Source organism: Pipistrellus hanaki, assembly GCF_964339955.1.
Source record: "Pipistrellus hanaki genome assembly, chromosome: 13".
NCBI classification, from domain to species: Eukaryota; Metazoa; Chordata; class Mammalia; order Chiroptera; family Vespertilionidae; genus Pipistrellus; species Pipistrellus hanaki.
In genome coordinates, this window is record NC_140515.1 from 40,867,891 (window position 1) to 40,885,378 (window position 17,488).

Sequence of the window (17,488 nt, forward strand, 5' to 3'; positions counted from 1 at the left end):
GTAGGAAAAAAAAATTTGAACAGGAGCAGACAGAGGGATGTTCTAGGACATCCCTTCATTTAGAGATGAGTTTCTTCAGCATTTAAAAAAAAAAAAAAAAAGAGCGACTTCCAAATTGGTTAAATTGCTTCTTTTGTACAGTACAGTGACATGTTGTCTTGTGACAGTGGAACATGTGTTCTCATTTCAGACGAGCTGTTCTGTGAAGAAGTTTTATTTAGCCCACAGAGCCAGGCCCCGGATTTGTGGGTGTTACCTCCTTTCCATGTCACCAGATTTTTTTAGCAGCATTATTGCTCTGCTCCATCAGTTATAACACAGTTTAGTAGCAACCATTCTTAAAAAACAAGATGTTTCTAAAAATAGAACAGTTGACTAGAAATAAAAGATATCAACAAAAGTAGGTCTGCTATTTGTCTATGTTTTGCTCCCTGAATCACTTCTGAGACAGTTTCACAGATATGTAAATGAACAGGGATGGAGGAGTGAGAATATTATCTGTATGTCCTAACATGAACTCTTATCCTATTTAATTAAGGAGATCAAATTATATAAAAACTGATTTGATTCAAAAATTTCTTAAATGTGTCACTTTTATTCCAACTAAGGAGTTTAACCAAATGTGCTGGCTAAATAATTTTATTATTTAAATGAGAAAAGCTTGGATTCCAGAAGTAAGAACAATTTAATTCAGCTCAACATCAATAGATGGGTCCAGCCGGGACCAGTTTGGCTCAATGGATAGAGCGTCGGCTTGGGGACTGAAAGGTCCTGGGTTCGATTCCGGTCAAGGGCATGTACCTTGGTTGCGGGCATATCCCCAGTAGGGGGTGTGCAAGAGGCAGCTGATCGATGACTCTCTCTCATCGATGTTTCTAACTCTCTATCTCTCTCCCTTCCTCTCTTTACAAAATCAATAAAATATATTTTAAAAAAAAAAAAATAGATGGGTCCAGTTGGTAATTCATGGTCTAATTGTAAAGCTGACTCAACTGAGAGGAAGCAGTGGCTTTATCATGGGGTTTTGTTCCTCTCTATGCATCAACTAAAACAAAAATTAGGTCGTGCAATATTTACTCTCTGGGCAAAATAACATTTTTCAGCTGCTCAGGCTACCCACTGATTAGCAGGAATGACCAATATGGGACAAAGAGACAGCTCCTCTAATCACTTCTTTGTCTAGCAGAAATGTGACACCCTTCTAGAGCACAACTCAAAAGACACATGAGAAATAGCCAATGCACAGCCATTCGGCATCCCACAGTTGTCCATACTTGACAATGCTTAGGTCAAGTGCATAGAAGAGCACTGCTCTGCAGAAATCTCCATCCTGAGTACAATGATATATTCAGATGTCATCTCTGCTTCTTGATTTTACCTGTGTCTCGTCTTTCTTCCCACAGTGCATGTATACACATCTATATCTCAGTAATGCTTTTAATGCACACCGTTGATTTGCTTTTGTGATCTCTCTTTAATCTTGACTGTTGCCTTTATTTCCAAATCTTTTTCCATAAAAGATTAAACTAAGTTACCAAATCACACTTTATCACTTCCTCCATCCCCTCACTTAAAATTCTAGAGCAGAGCTTTCTACTCTGAATCTTTGGTCAAGACATTTATGAAAGGACTTCAAGAGGCCTTGAAAAATACACAAAATCATGCCTGTGTTGTCCCATGTACTTTGTCCTAAGAAAAAGACCAGGTTTTCTTCAGATTCACCAATGGGCGTAAAATTTTCCAAATTTTAAGAACTGCTGTCACCTGGATTTTCTCCCTCTCATTTCTATTAGTTAGATATGCCAGCTTGTATCACATGCCACCCCGAGGTTCTACCAAATACATTACATTTAGTCAGCACCTTCTTTTTCCATTCTAATGCACTGCTAGTCTCATATTTTCTCTTGCCTTTCTGAAATCGGTGCTTTCTCTGTTCTAATTTAAGTATCAGAAGAAAGGAGGAAGAGAGATATCATGCACTAAACCTCTGCCAGTAACAGTGGTTTAAATAGTGACTCTGTACAAATGAGAAAAATGAAACTAAAAGAAGTTAGACAGTCCTACATCCTATAAGTGGAAGTGTCCATATGTAAATCTGTATTTGAATCTAGACTTTATCCTTTCATAAAACATTAACAGTCAACATAAATGGTCATGGGTTACTAATGGCTTTATCTTTTATAATGTATAACTGAACATTTTATAATTTTTCTCTATCATCCAAACATATAGTCATTATACTTTATGAATAAATCTAGTACAAATTTAAAAATCCACATGTGTTGCTACATTACATCAATATTGTCCTATTACTTGCACTACACAGAGGGCAAGAACCATTTTATCCATTCATTAATTCTTTCACTTTTAAAAATAACATTTACTAAATTCTACTCTTGTCAGGCGTTTTACTGAGTACTGGAATAGAGGTTCTAAATTCTCTCTTCATGTTCTAAGAAAAAGACCCAGAGTGTATTGGGGAACTTAAAAAAGAAGAAGAAAAGTGTAGGCCACTGGGAATTTTTATTCAATTAATAGAGGTGGCACTTGAGCAGTGGATTTTTTTTAAAGCTGTTCTAGCTGCAGTCAATACTGAGAACCATTGTTCTAGAGCAGTAGTTTTTGACACGTGATCTCCTAAATCTGCAAAATCAACATCATGTGGGAAATTCTCAGCCCATCTCCCCACCCTCCCCATGTACTGGGCCAGAAACTCCAGGCATGGGACCTGGCTAGCTGGCTCTGTTCAACAAGCCCATTAGATGTTTCTAAGGCAAGATTAAGGCTGAGAATCACTTCTCTGGGGATGCAGGATGAATAGGACACAGTACAAGCATTTTTCCTTGGTCTCAAGAAATTCCTAGTGTTTCAAATTTGCATTTTAATTACCAGTTCCATAATTTCTACCTTTAGTTGATAATGACAACATTATTACTACTGAATAAGTGTAATGACTTCATCTCTTCTTGGGCATCCATTAAATGAAGGGTTTATAAGAAAGTAGTGGTCAGTGAGTAGCATCCTTTAACAAAAGTCTTATGAATCCTATAGATAGAGCTGAAATGTCATAGTGTTTTGTAACATACACATACAGAAAGAGAAAAGAAGAGTAAGAGTACTATAAAATATAAAATCTTAGAAGGCAAAATATTCCTAATTATAAAGTAATATTTGTGTTGTGTTTACATTCTATTATTAATATCATACTTACTATTTCCCACCTTTATTAATGTAGCTTTTTACAGATTTATGACACTATAATTTACATGCAATAAACTGCACATATTTAAATCATTCAATTTGACAGATTTTGACACATACACCCAGATGTAGGGAGAGGCATCCAGTACTATATAGGTGCCTCTTATTTGTGCAGTTTTCCTATCTACCCCCAAACAGTAGGATGAAATTGCAGAAAAGGCTTCCTTAGAAAGGTTAACATGAGCTGACACTTGTAAGACAACTACATATCAGCCCAAACAAAAATAAACAAACAATGGAACTATATCAAACTAAAAAGTTTTTTTTCACAGCAAAGGAAACCATCAACAAAATGAAAAGACAACCCACAGAATAGGAGGACATATTTGCCAATGCTATATCTTATAAGGGGATTAATATCCAAAATTCATAAAGAACTTAAACAACTCAACACCAAAAAAAAAAAATCCAATTTAAAAATGGGCAAAGGATCTAAATAGACACTTCTCCAAAAAGGACAGACAGATGGCCAATTGACATAAGAAAAGATGCTCAATGTCACTAATCATCAGAGAAATGCAAATTAAAAACCACAATGAGATACCACCTCACACCTGTCAGAATGGCTATCAGCAATAAATTAACAAACAATAAATATTGGATAAAAGAGAACCCTGTGTGTTGCTGGTGGGAATACAGATGGCCCAGCCACTGTGAAAGCAGTATGGAGTTACCTCAAAAATTAAAACTGAAACTGCCTTCAGACTCAACAATTTCACTTCTGGGAATACTAGTATATCTGAAGAAACTCAAACACTGATTGAAAAGAATGTATGCGCCCCTATGTTCATTGAAACACTATTTACAATAGCGAAGATTTGGAAGCAGGCCAAGTGCCCATCAGTAGATGAGTGGATAAAAAAGCTGTGGTACATTTACACTACGGAATGCTACTCAGCCATAAAAAAGAAAATCTTACCTTTTGCAACAGCATGGATGGACCTGGAAATCATTATGCTAAGTGAAATAAGCCAGTCAAAGAAAGACAAATATCATATGATCTCATTTGCATGTGGAATCTAATCAACAAAATAGTTTAAATAAAACAGAACAGGTTGGTGGCTGTCATAGGGGAGGGTGGTTGGAGGGCTGGGTGAAAAAATGGTGAAGGAACTAAGCAAAAAATTATAATATTATATACATACACACACACACACACACACAGACACACATATATATGAATGACACAGTGACTGAGACAAAAGTATGGTGATAGCCAGAGAGAAAGAGTGTGGGGTAGGTGAAAGTGAGCAAAGGGGGAATAAATGGGAACAAAAAGAGACTTTGGGTGTGAAGCACATGATGCAATATGCAGACATTATATTATTGAGCTGTACTTCTGAAACCTATATGGTTGTATTAACTGATGTCACACCAATAAATTTAATAAAATTTTAAAATTTTGAAAAAGCACGTACTTGACCTTCTTGTCTCTTAAAATTCCAATTGAGAAATTAGCTTTAACACTAGTGAAATATACAACAGTTACTGAGAGTAGCAATGCTATTTGCAGTCTCCACAGATCGTCTCTTACATTAAAGTCACCTGTTTAGCTTTGACCATGGATCCACTCTTGAATGCGTATTTCTCTGCTTTATTACATATAACAGTTTAATAAAGTGATGTTTTTGCTGTTATAGCAATGAAATCTAATTCCTTACCTTTAACTTCCTTCTCCTCAGCAAATCCGTGCATCCCCTAAATGTTCATTATCATTAGGCCAGGTGTTAATACTGACACTTTACCTTTTGAGTTTCAGTTCTCATTGTTTCTTCTGTTGCAGGCTGGCTCCATGAGTTGGGAAAGAGACTGGAGTCTCCGTACTATGGCAACGGCAACAACACGTTGGGGGGCCCGTCGATCCGAAGTGCCTATATTGCAGCCCTGTACTTCACGCTCAGCAGCCTCACCAGCGTTGGGTTCGGGAACGTCTCTGCCAATACCGATGCAGAAAAGATCTTCTCCATCTGCACCATGCTGATCGGTGGTAAGGGAAACTCTTCGTTTAGGCCAAGGAATCAATGAGTGTCCGCCAAACTGCTGCTCTGTCCTAAAACACAAAGAAATATCTTGGTTCACATCGGGAGAGTCTAAAAGCAATTAAATGTCACTATTTAAGCAATCAGTGACAAACATTAATAATACACGTAGAGATTAGCAATGAAAGTCTGTGATGTCAAAGAGTTCCATTTTCTGGGCAAAATGAAGAAGAAACCATGTACCTGATGCTGATTTCAGAAGGGCAGGCACTCTGTTTTCTCCATGCTCTTTACCCCCTGTGTTTGTGAATGACCTAAGTTTAAATTACAGGGAACTCCATTTTATAGTCCCAAACAGATCCATCTTATAAAATTTTATTAATACTAATAGAATAAGTTAAGGATGTTTGGTAGATCACTTAACTAAAAATAAAAACAACATGAAAAACACCAATGTAATAATAATTAGTTAACATTTATTGTTTCTGTGCTGCATTCTCTGTGCTAAATGCTTCAACCACATATGCTAAGTAGTTATTAAGGCAAATCTAAGGGTTGAGCACTATTATTATCCCATTTATGAAATAAACAGTAGGTGCAACAGAATGTACTTTCTGTACTCTGCTTTGTATGCTGGGATTTGGACTCAAACTTCATCCTTCTTTGCCAGCCAATTTTAGTTACTTCTGCCAGTAGGGGGAGCCAGAGGGAGACTGAAAAGCAGGAGGAAGGGAGAAGGGGCCTCTGGATTCTGATGTGTATGATGAACCTGGTGGAAGGTCTCTCAATCAGCAGCGAAAGTTTCCAACCATACGCCTTTTCAAATACTCCCCCACCCCCGTGTCATTGGGCCTTCTCAGAGACCCCGGCATCTGGTGGGAGTGCCCCGACATCCAAAGTCAGAGCCCTGGTTCTTGTGGCTCCTCACAGTTCTTCCTCTGGGCTTCTACATTCCAATGACCCCATTTGATCCGTTTGTTTACCCAGCTCCAAGGTCAGACGCCCCGTTCTTCAGTTATAGCCATGTTTCCCCTCCACTCTTTTTGCTCATTCAGCCTTTCAACACCAGGGAACACAACCTCTCTACAGTAAATTCCCTCTTGTTGAAGTATTCAGTATCATTCTCTTTTCTGAACCTCCTAAATAATACAGGAGTGATACTCTTATTATCCACAATTTTTCAGATGACAAAGCTTGGAGAAATAAAGTAACTTTCCCAATGCTTTTCAACCAGTAAGTAACAAAGGCAAGGTGTGTGAACCCAGAAGAATACTTATCTGTGTCTTTAAATACATAAATGGAAAATAACTGAATTATAAGACTGCTGTCACAGAGCAGTAGGAGATGTGGATGTCTATCTAGAAGAAGCAAGCAATCCTCTTAGACCAGTGTTCTATTACTATGTATTGTCCCACAGTATTCTCCCCAAAGCCTGTTAATTTATATTCTCTTCCTGGCTTTAATCCCATTTTTCACTTTGCGTTTTGAACCTTATAATCAAGGATGGCTCCTACCAGCTTCCTTATTCTAAATAGAGTGATCCAACTTATGGTGAAATAAAAAATGCATAAAACAGACCCTTCAAGAATCTTATGATCCAGTTTGGAAGAGAGAGGCTGAAATGTGTAGAAAGAGTTTTGGGGGTTTTTTTATGTGTAGAAAGAGTTTTGGGGTTTTTTTTAAATATATTTTTATTTATTCAGAGAGGAAAGAGAGGGAGAAAGAGATAGAAACATCAATGGTGAGAAAGAATCATTAATCAGCTGCCTCCTATGTGCCCCACACTAGGGATCAAGCCCACAACCCAGGCATGTGCCCTGACTGGGAATTGAACCATGACCTCCTGGGCCATGCCAACTGGGCTGTGGAAAGAATGTTAAGGATACCAGGCAGTGATTGCTAAGTGCCAAATCACTTAGGAAGTTCAGAAGCAGTGAGAAACGAGGGCCATGGATCAGAAGAATTTCCTGGAAAGGCAGTACTTGCTGAAGTAGCATTTTGAGACCGCAGTGATTGTCACAGGCTCTTGACTGATGTGTGGTAGTAATAGTCTGGGGAGCAGAGAACAGGAATTCTCATTTTCTGAAGAGCTACCCTGTGCCAGACCCGCTGGCGGCTGTTTAATACCCAGCATTACGACATTCATAATTGCCATGCTTCATGGCCCATCTTTCAGCCTAGAAAAATGACAATCATTTTTCAAATAAACACAGTCTATATTTATTCAATATTTGCCCATGTTTCTTCTATTCCTGGTGGAAATTTTGGGAAATGCTCAAATGCTTAAGGCTTAACCTACTAATTTGACATTCAAAGGACCTGTTAAATAATTAAAGTTATTCTCTATTGATCCACCTACCTTATTGTGAGTGACTTTGAGTCATAAATTGTTAAGGGATAAAGTATTCCTGCTGTTCACTAAAAACAGGCGCTATGCTGACCACAAAGCCTAAAGATATGGGGAATAATTGGATAACCCCACTTTGTCATTTGTTAAACGCTTATTGAACAAATTATCCGGGTGCAAAACCAGTGCTCAATTGTAAGTGGCAAAACTAATAGTTATAAGATTTTAAAGGATTATAAAAAATCAAAGTAGGAATAAATGCTTAAAATGTGCAATACTACCTACATAGGAAACTACAAAACATTAATGAGAAAATTTATAAATGGTATAAAATAATGGGAGGATATGCAATGGTGATAGCTTTAAGACTCAATATTACAAAGATACTAGTTGTACCCAATTAATCTAAAGATTCACTGCAATCCCAATAAAGATCTCAGGAAATGTGTGTTTGTATATATGAGTGTATATATATATATATATATATATATATATATATATATATATAATATATATATATATATATGTGTGTGTGTGTGTGTGTATGAACAGTGACAAGCTGTTCCTAAAAATCAGTAGTAATGCAAAGCTAAAATTAGTCAACACAATTATAAAGAACAAATGAAGATCTGTGCTACAGATATCAAGATCTATTAGAAAGTTACAGTAATAAACAACATATGGTGTTGGCTCAGGAATTGACAAATAGGCCAGTGGAATACAAGATAGTGTAGAAACAGGCCCATGCTTTATTTATAGCACAGGAGACACTGCAATGGAAAGGGGAAATGATGATACTCTCAAGGAATGTTACTGGGTCAAATTTACATGAAACTCTAAAACCTGTACTATAAAATTATGTCCAGATAAGTTTTTATCTAAATGTAAAAGAGAAAACAATAAGGTTTCTTAAACTTAAGAGAATAATTTTTATGACTTTGGATTTGACAAAGTCATAAAAATTATTTATGATACAAAATTATTTATGATACAAAAAAAATTATGATACAAAAAGCCCTTAATCATAAGAGAAAGATTGCTAAATTGAACTTCTGTTTATCAAAACACTTTAGTAAGAGTGTGAAGAGGCAAACCACTGGATGGATGATATTTGCAAACATCTGACAGGAATCTTATATCTTAGCTATCACATTAGAGAACTTTTGCAAGTCAACAAGAAAAGAGCAGACAATCCAAAAATGCATAAAAATTGTAAAAGCAGCTTTAAAATAGAACTCCACTTGTGTAGCTATCTAGAAGAGGGTTTATAAAATTTATTAATTGAAATTATGTAAGTATCTACAGAGAAACTGGGATGGCAGAGAATATTCATATTTTTTATATATTTGGATTTTTATATATTTTTATATATTAGGACGCCTCTATTTTCTCAGACATTTTTATATATTAGGATGCCTCTATTTTCTCAGACATTTATCTCAATTATGCATGTTTGCCACCAAACAAAATATATGGAGAACATTTTTCCATGCCTTTAAAAGTCCTTTCATTATACTTAGTAATGGTTGCCTAATAGTCATAAAATAAGTTAGCCCCAATCAATGAGACCATTGACTCAACCTCTGAGGTTAGATAAAGCTTCTTAGTGAAGATGACTCATCACTGAGAACTTGTCCAGTTGAGATGAGGCATTGTTGCTACGAATAAAGTAGAGTGAAACTCTTAAGTCAAGGCTTTCCTCAAGTCGGCTCATCCTATATATGCTCATCCTGAAATCGTTTTATTGGGCCCATATGGGTTATGGTGTTCACAAACTCAGGTTGTTGTTAAGATGTCTTTACATTGCCATTTAAATTCATCATTTAGGAAATTGTTCTCACTCTTGTTTTCTCTCCCATCTGCCACCATAATCCAGTGTACTTGTAGCAAAGAGTGGAAAATTCCAGGGCAATGAGTAGGTGGGAGAGAAAAGGAGGGCAGCTAAGATTACCCAAAGGCTGAACTCTGGTCTCTTTTTATAACAGCAGAAAACAAGTTCCATGTAGAATCTGAAGACACTGGCAAGTATTTGGCTAAAAAAAAAATCAGCAACAAGGGCTATAAATAGTTTGCGTTGAACTATTCTATAGGGTATATATGCAAATTTCACCAGTTGTTTTAATCGTGTCCTTTAGAGCTATCCTCTCACCTCCAATCCAATCCAGTTTCCTGCACTGCATTGAATTATCATGTATCTTTAATCTAGAACACATGTGTCAAACACAAGGCCCGCGGGCCAAATCCAGCCCGCCAGGCCTTGCAATGTGGCCCGCACCGCGCTGTCATCACTGCACTCCGCTGTCAGTTTATGACATTGTCAGTTTATGACTGTTCAGTAAACCATTCGGCCCGCGATTTAGGCTGGATTTTAGATTTTGGCCCCTTCTCTGATTGAGTTCGCCCCCCCTATTCTAGAACATCAATTCCTTAGTCTTTGCCTGACTTCCATGACCTGAACACTTTTGAAGATGATAAACTAGTTCTTTTGTAGAAGGTCCTTCAATTTGGGATTGTCTGATGGTTTCTCATAAATAAATCCAGGTTATGCATTTCTATCAGGATACCAGAGAAGTGATGATCTGTCCTTTTCAATGAGTAATATGAAAATAATATGTATGTCTGATTACTGGCGATATTGACTTAGACAATTCGTCTGTCAGGCTTTTCCCACTGCAAAGTTACCTTTCTCTGCTTCAGTAAAGAATTTGTGAAGAGGGGGGAAAAATAAAATAAAATCAGCAATGACATTATACCTCAGGAAAGCAATATTGCCCCAAATCCAGAGAAGTAGAAAGAAATAAGGGAAGAAGACGAAGGGAACAAATGGGGAAAGGGAGAGCAGCTGGGGGAAGGAACAGAGAAAAAGAGAGAAGAATCTTCATGATCCCAATTAATGGGGTTCCTTCAAAGACCTGCTATTAAGATGAGATTTTATAAAATACATTTTATGTAAAACTCCTACAAAAAGAAAAAGAGCCTCCCACAGACTCAGCAGCAGGCCTAGCATCCTACTTAAAGAATCATATGCATCAACTCTGCCAGGAGTAAAAAGAAAATCTTTCCCAAACTGACCTGGATAGAGAAGTTAGTTCGAGTCAAACTTTCATAGCAGATGGAATGATTTGGCCTGACACTTTCACACACTCTTTGCCAATGTGAAAATTATAACCAGTGACAAAGAGGCAATAATAACTTTGGAAACTGAAAAACTGAGAGCTAGGGTTTTCTTTTTTAACTACTTAAATTAGAAGCATTTTTCTACGTTGAAATGAGACTTTGAAATTATGGTGACTCAGACGAGTACTTACCCACAACACTTATGAATGCTACAATTAATCCAGTAATTCATTTTATTGATAGTGTACAATTAAGATGCTAAATGATCTGAACATATTACTTCTTTTACTTTAAGTGCTTTACACACATTATAATTAAGCAAAGCAAAGTTAAAATCATACACATAATTAAGGAAAGCAATGTTAAAATAAATGAAATAAAGTTGTTCTCAGTATTCAGTTTAATCTCCATAAAAGACAATTACATATTTTTACAGATGGCAGGGCTTCCAAACCCTTAGCTCGTAAGTATTAACAGAGCCTGAAATCGGTGTTTGATTTCTTTGACTTGGAACAGAATCAGTTCTTTTCTTTACTGAGTATTTATCATAAATAGGAGTTTCTTCTTTCAAGTAAAATATTTAAGCATCAAAACTCTTGTGTTTCTAAAACCATATGGAATAAAACTCTATTTAGGATTCACTAAGAACCATTCCACAGTAAATTGTTAAGTGATAAAACACTTTTCATGATACTTTTATGGCCTGTTGGAAGGCATTCCATTTTTTGAAAATTTAGAAAGAGTATAAATAGACTTATTTTTTAAGTGTGTTTGTTATTACAATAAAGAACTATTAAACTATAACTTTAAAGCTAATTTTATGAATTATTAAACTTCCATCATAGTTATTACACTATACATAACTAAAGTAATACAGATGTGAATCAAGTACAAAATAAAATATATGTCACAGCCAGAATGGCAGATAACAGATGAAGTGTGGGTCAAAGGGGCTTATTTTTCTCTTTCTTTTTCTTTCTTTCTTCTTCTTTTTTTTTTAATCATTCAGTCTTCAGAGATGTTGCAGTGCGTTTTTTGTTGTTGTTATTTGTGTTTTTTTTAATATATTTTATTGATTTTTTACAGAGAGAAAAAGAGAGAGATAGAGAGTTAGAAACATCAAGGAGAGAAAATTATCGATCACAACCAAGGTACATGCCCTTGACCGGAATCAAACCCGGGACCTTTCAGTCTGCAGATTGACGCTCTATCCACTGAGCCAAACCGGTTTTGGCTTATTTTTCATATTATTTTTTTTAATACTTTTAGTCTGATCAAGCCATATAGAATCAAAATGACTGCATCAGGATGCACCTCATGACCAATATGTTTGTATCAAAAGGCTGTATCAATGTGGCCACATAAGCAAACTCTGCTCTAACATAGGATATACAAACAGTAAATATAGACGTAAGGGATTAGCTCCTCCTCCATATTTATCTCCCTTTCTATGTGGCATTTTTCTCTTCAGCCTTGATGCATGCCTTGGTGTTTGGAAATGTGACGGCGATCATACAGAGGATGTACTCCAGATGGTCCCTCTATCACACTAGAACTAAGGATCTGAAGGACTTCATACGTGTCCATCACCTGCCCCAGCAGCTCAAGCAGAGGATGCTCGAATATTTCCAAACAACCTGGTCAGTCAACAATGGAATAGATTCCAATGAGGTAATGTTCATTTCTCATGTTGACATTTTCAGGCAGAAGGAAAAGGCAAGGTGCTCTCGGCTAGGTCTCAGAAGTGAAAGACACACCTACCAACTTCTTTATCTCTTTATTTTTTAAATCCTCTAAAAACCCAATCCATCTTCTTCCATCTGCCTTGGCTTATGTTTCCATGATGCTATTTTAGATTGACCAGTGACTTATATTAATTTGCTAGTTTAGTCAACAAGGTGGATTTATTTTCATTCTTTTTAACCTGCTTTGAAAGGAACCAATTCTTATGGCAGTTGAATGGTGTAATTTGGAATACAGGGTGGGACAAAAGTAGGTTTGAAGTTGTTTATATAAAAAATAATATAATAATTAATAAATAGTACATAATAAACTTTGTATTTTATATACTCCCAACTGTAAACCTATTCCACCCTGTATTAGATTAATTAAATGAATGTTTGCATTTAAAACCAACAAAGTAAAAAAAAAAAAAAAAAAAAAAACATGCTTTTCAGCAAAGGTGTTAGCTGTGGACATCCAGAAATACCCAAGACCACCACTGTATATATAAAAAAAAAAAGTCATATAAATTAAGCAAACATTCCACCAATTACCCACCACCATCACCACCACACCAGTAATCAACATTTTTATGTGATTATTTTATTTCTTCTCTCTTCCTATAATCGTGACACCATATTCCATAACTTCTGCCTGGAGTTGAGTCTTTGTGAGAAGCAAGTCACAATGAGCTGTATGATTTCATTCTAGAATCTTTTATTTATTCGTTTATTGTGTTTCTCTAATCTTCTTATCAGCTTGTAATTCAGGAGCACATAAACTGGGGTCACAGTCATTGAAAATTCTCTCCAGGACTATACATATTGATATTTCCTCTTCTGCATTCTGGTTGGTCAAACAATGGGAAGAACATCCCTATTGACTTGCAAAGCAAATAAGTTAGACTTACCCCAACTTGATTTTTCTCTTTCATCTTTTTTGGCAGCTTCTGAAAGACTTTCCAGATGAGCTGCGTTCTGACATCACTATGCACTTGAACAAGGAAATCTTACAGTTGTCCCTCTTTGAGTGTGCCAGCCGGGGCTGTCTCAGATCTCTGTCTCTACACATTAAAACCTCTTTCTGTGCTCCGGGCGAGTATCTGCTGCGTCAAGGGGATGCTCTGCAGGCCATCTACTTTGTATGCTCGGGCTCCATGGAAGTTCTTAAAGACAGCATGGTGCTCGCTATTCTTGGTAGGTCCAAAGTTGAAAGTTCCATAAAATTCTACTCTGGATCATAAGTTAGAGATGAAATGAGGGTTGGAGGAGGGAGGGATTGCATAAATTAAGAAAATTGTGGCTGCATAGGTAGACTCAGGATTTTCCTTCATATGGGTTTAAACCACATATTGAGTTTATACTATGTTAAGTGTTATATCCAACATATTATTTGAATCTTGCTAAAAATCCAGCTCCCATTTACAAATGAATAAATAGTACTTTAGTATCACAAGTAGTAAATAGTCCCCGTTACCCAAGGGGATATGTTCCAAGACCCCCAGTGGATGCCTACAGAAATACACATACAGTATATTTCTATTCATGTCTTTCCCCACAAATTTGATGCCTTTTTCATCTTAACTAAGCATTTATCACACTCCGTGGCCATAACTTTTACAGTTTGAGGTGTAACAGCAAAACTAGCACAAATTTCCTTTTCTTCTTTTACAATTCCATAGAAAGAAGATTCCTTCTTACCAAAGAGTTTAGCAATATTAGCATATAATTTCCCCCACCTTGTTGAGTGGAGAACTTCTACTGTTTCACTTTAAGGCTTGTCTTTGGTGTATCCAAATTGCCAGCATCATTACTGTTGCACGTTGGGGTCATTATTAAAATAAGGGTTACTTCAACACAAGCCCTGGGAAACAGTGACAGTCAATCTAATCATGAAGACAGCCATAATTTACTAACAGGCAGGGAGCATATACAGCATGGATATGCTGGATGAAGGAATGATTCTCATCCTGGGTGGGAGAGAATGAGACTTCATCTTGCTACTCAGACCGGCACACAGTTTAAAGCTTAATATCAGCTTATTTCTGGAAATTTCCATTTAATTTTTTCAGACCACAGTTGATCGCATGTAACTGCAACTGCACAAGGCAAAACCTCAAATAAGGGCGCGGGACAGGGATACTGTGATAAGAAAAATAATATAATTCTTTCTGACTCCTGAAGCCAGGTTATTAATCATGATGCATAACTGCCCCTTGGTAAATGGCTGGTCAGTTTTTAGAGGCCATTCAAGTATCTTTGTGGAGAAATATTTCAGAGAAGAACATGAACATTAAGTTTTATCTGTGCTAGAAGTAGCTCAAAAGTGATTACGCATTAAGCCAAAACCGGTTTGGCTCAGTGGATAGATCGTCGACCTGCGCAGTGAAAGGTCCCAGGTTCAATTCCGGTCAAGCGCATGTACCTTGGTTTCGGGCACATACCCAGTAGGCGGTGTGCAGGAGGCAGCTGATCGATGATTCTCTCATCGATGTTTCTAACTCTCTATCCTTCTCCCTTCCTCTCTGTAAAAAAGAGTAAGCTCTCAGACCTTAGCTCTCTTTCCCAACTTGCAAGATGGTGGGTGAAAAGAAAACTGAGAAGCCAGATATTAAGGAGAAGAAGCCTGAAGCCAAGAAGGCTAATGATGGCCACAAAGTTAAGGGACCTAAGAAGGGGAAGCCCCGCTGCAGCCAAAATCCCTTCCTCAGCAGAGGAATTGGCAGATATTACCGACGATGTGTTCCCGAAAGGCCATGTACAAGAGGAAGTATTCAGCAGTTAAATCCAGGATTGAAAAGAAAAAGAAAGTTCTTGCTACTGTCACAAAACCAGTTGGTGGCGACAAGAATGATGGTACCCGAGTGGTTCAACTCCACAAAATGCCTAGATGTGATCCTACTGAAGATGTGCCTCGAACGCTATTGAGCCATGGCAAGAAACCCATTAGTCAGCACGTAAGGAGATTTCGGGCCAGCATCCCTCCTGGGACCATTCTGATCATCCTCACTGGGCACCACAGAGGCAAGAAGGTGGTTTCCTGCAGCAGCTACAGAACCGCACAAGGTGTAGATTCACAGATTCTGCCAGAAATCAAAGATGATCCTCTCTTCGCTCTCACCAATGGGCTTTATCCTCACAAACTGGTGTTCTGAATTTCTTATAAGAACCCGATTAAACAACAACAACAACAATAACAACAAAGAATAAGATCTCATTGCCCAGCTGGTATAGTTCAGTGGTTGAGTATTAACTTATGAACCAAGAAGTCACAATTCGATTCTCAGTCAGGGTACATGCCTGGGTGGTGGGCTCAATCACGGGTAGAGGGCTCAGCTGGTCAATGTTTCTATCTCCCTCTCCCTTCTTCTCTCTATAAAAATATTTTTTAAAAGAATAAGCCCTCATAAAAGTTATTATGCTTGGTTTTTCTACCTCTAACTAATGCCTCTTTTTCTCTACAATCATTGTAAACCTGCAGACTCTGGATTCTAGCCAGTAAGCTTCAAGGTAGAATAGAATTTGGAAGAAAGAAAAATACTAATACTTATTTAATTCTTAATGTGAGCTGGGTGTTTTATGTCTATTACCCAACTTAAACCTTGCAACCCTCTTAGGTTGGTGTGATTCTCCCCAGTTAGGTGAAGAGATGGAGGGTAGTAAATGGTGAATACCCATGTTTTTCTTACACTTCCTGTTAACTTCAGTTTACCTCTTAGCAGAAGAAATGTAGGGCTTGCCTTTCAAAATTCTAGCTCAATTCTTGACTCACCATGTTTTATTCCTTCATACAAAGACATGGAATAGCAACTCAAAGAATTGATTAACAGCCTGGCCAGTTCATTATCACTGCTAGAGCGAGGCTCAGTATGGGTGTGTTTTACTTAAGAGAAAATTTAACACTTTTCCTGCCCACTTCTCAACTTTGTGAAGTTAAAGGCCAGTCATTCTATCATTCTGTGAATCTAAATAAAAAGTGACAGTTATTTTTAAATTTGCTTCAAACACTTAACTTTAATCATAAAATACTTTTCCCTGTACTTCCTTAGTGCCACTAAAACTTTTATAGCCTGCCTTTTGACATAGCCTGCTTTGAAAAGGATCTATATAGGATGGGACAAAAGTAGGTTTACAGTTGTCCATATGAAGAAAAAAAACACCTATCTAATAAAAGAGTAATATGCAAATTAAGCCATCACTTGCTACACCCAGAAGCCGCACGCACTAGCCAATCAGGAGTGAGTATGCAAATTAGTCCAACCAAGATGGTTGCAGCCACAGAAAGAGCAGGAAGGAGGTTTGGGATTCCCTGGCAATGGAGGAAGCCAAGCTTTCCACCTGCCCTTGCCAGCCCAGGCCTCCACTCAATGATATGAAGTTTCAATAATAGAAAATAAATAAATAATAATAGAAAATAAATAAATCCCAACAAAAATGATGGCAGCCATGGAGCTGGAGAGAGCAGGAGGCTTGAGTTTCCCTCAGAGATGGAGGAAGCCAAGCTTTCCACCTGCCCTGGCTGGCCCAGACGTCCTCTCCAAGCTACAAAGTTTCAATTATAGAAGATAAATAAATCCCAATAAAAATGGCTGCCGCCACAGAGCAAGCAGAAGGCTTGACTCCACTCCAGGCCCTCACCTTGGCTGCCCCACACCCCAAGGGAACCCCCACCCTGAGCTAGGACACCCTTCAGGGCAAATCAGCTAGCCTTCACCCATGTACCAGGCCTCTATCCTATCTAATAAAAGAGTAATATGCAGATTGACAATTTCTCCAACACACAAGATGGCTGTCCCCATGTGGTCAAAGATCCTGCCCCCATGTTAACACAAGAGGGCCTCCACAAGATGGCCAGCAGGGGAGGGCAGCTGGGAGGCACCAGGCCTGCAAGGGAGGACAGTTGTGGGTGATCAGGTCAGCAAGGGAGGGCAGTTAGGAGTGACCAGGCTGGCAGAGGAGGAAGTTGGGGGCAAACAGGCTGGCAGAGAAGCAGTTAGACATCAATCAGGCTGGCAGGGGAGTGGTTAGGGGCTGATCAGGCTGGCAGGCAGAAGCAGTTAGGG

The 17,488-nt window shown here is 37.8% G+C and overlaps 1 protein-coding gene and 1 pseudogene across 2 annotated transcripts in view; both read left to right on the forward strand.

Annotated features, from left to right (window-relative positions):
• KCNH8 (potassium voltage-gated channel subfamily H member 8) overlaps positions 1–17,488 on the forward strand; it is a gene marked incomplete at its 5' end in the record, with an annotated part of 269,106 nt that overhangs the window by 202,511 nt on the left and 49,107 nt on the right. The window contains 3 exons of the mRNA XM_084903270.1: positions 5,045–5,248; positions 12,176–12,375; positions 13,373–13,622. Coding sequence (XP_084759396.1) covers positions 5,045–5,248; positions 12,176–12,375; positions 13,373–13,622 — 654 coding nt within the window. The remainder of the gene's footprint in view (positions 1–5,044; positions 5,249–12,175; positions 12,376–13,372; positions 13,623–17,488) is intronic.
• LOC311632142 (large ribosomal subunit protein eL6-like) lies at positions 15,003–15,580 on the forward strand (annotated as a pseudogene). Its single transcript has one exon. The product of its transcript is annotated as a large ribosomal subunit protein eL6-like (transcript).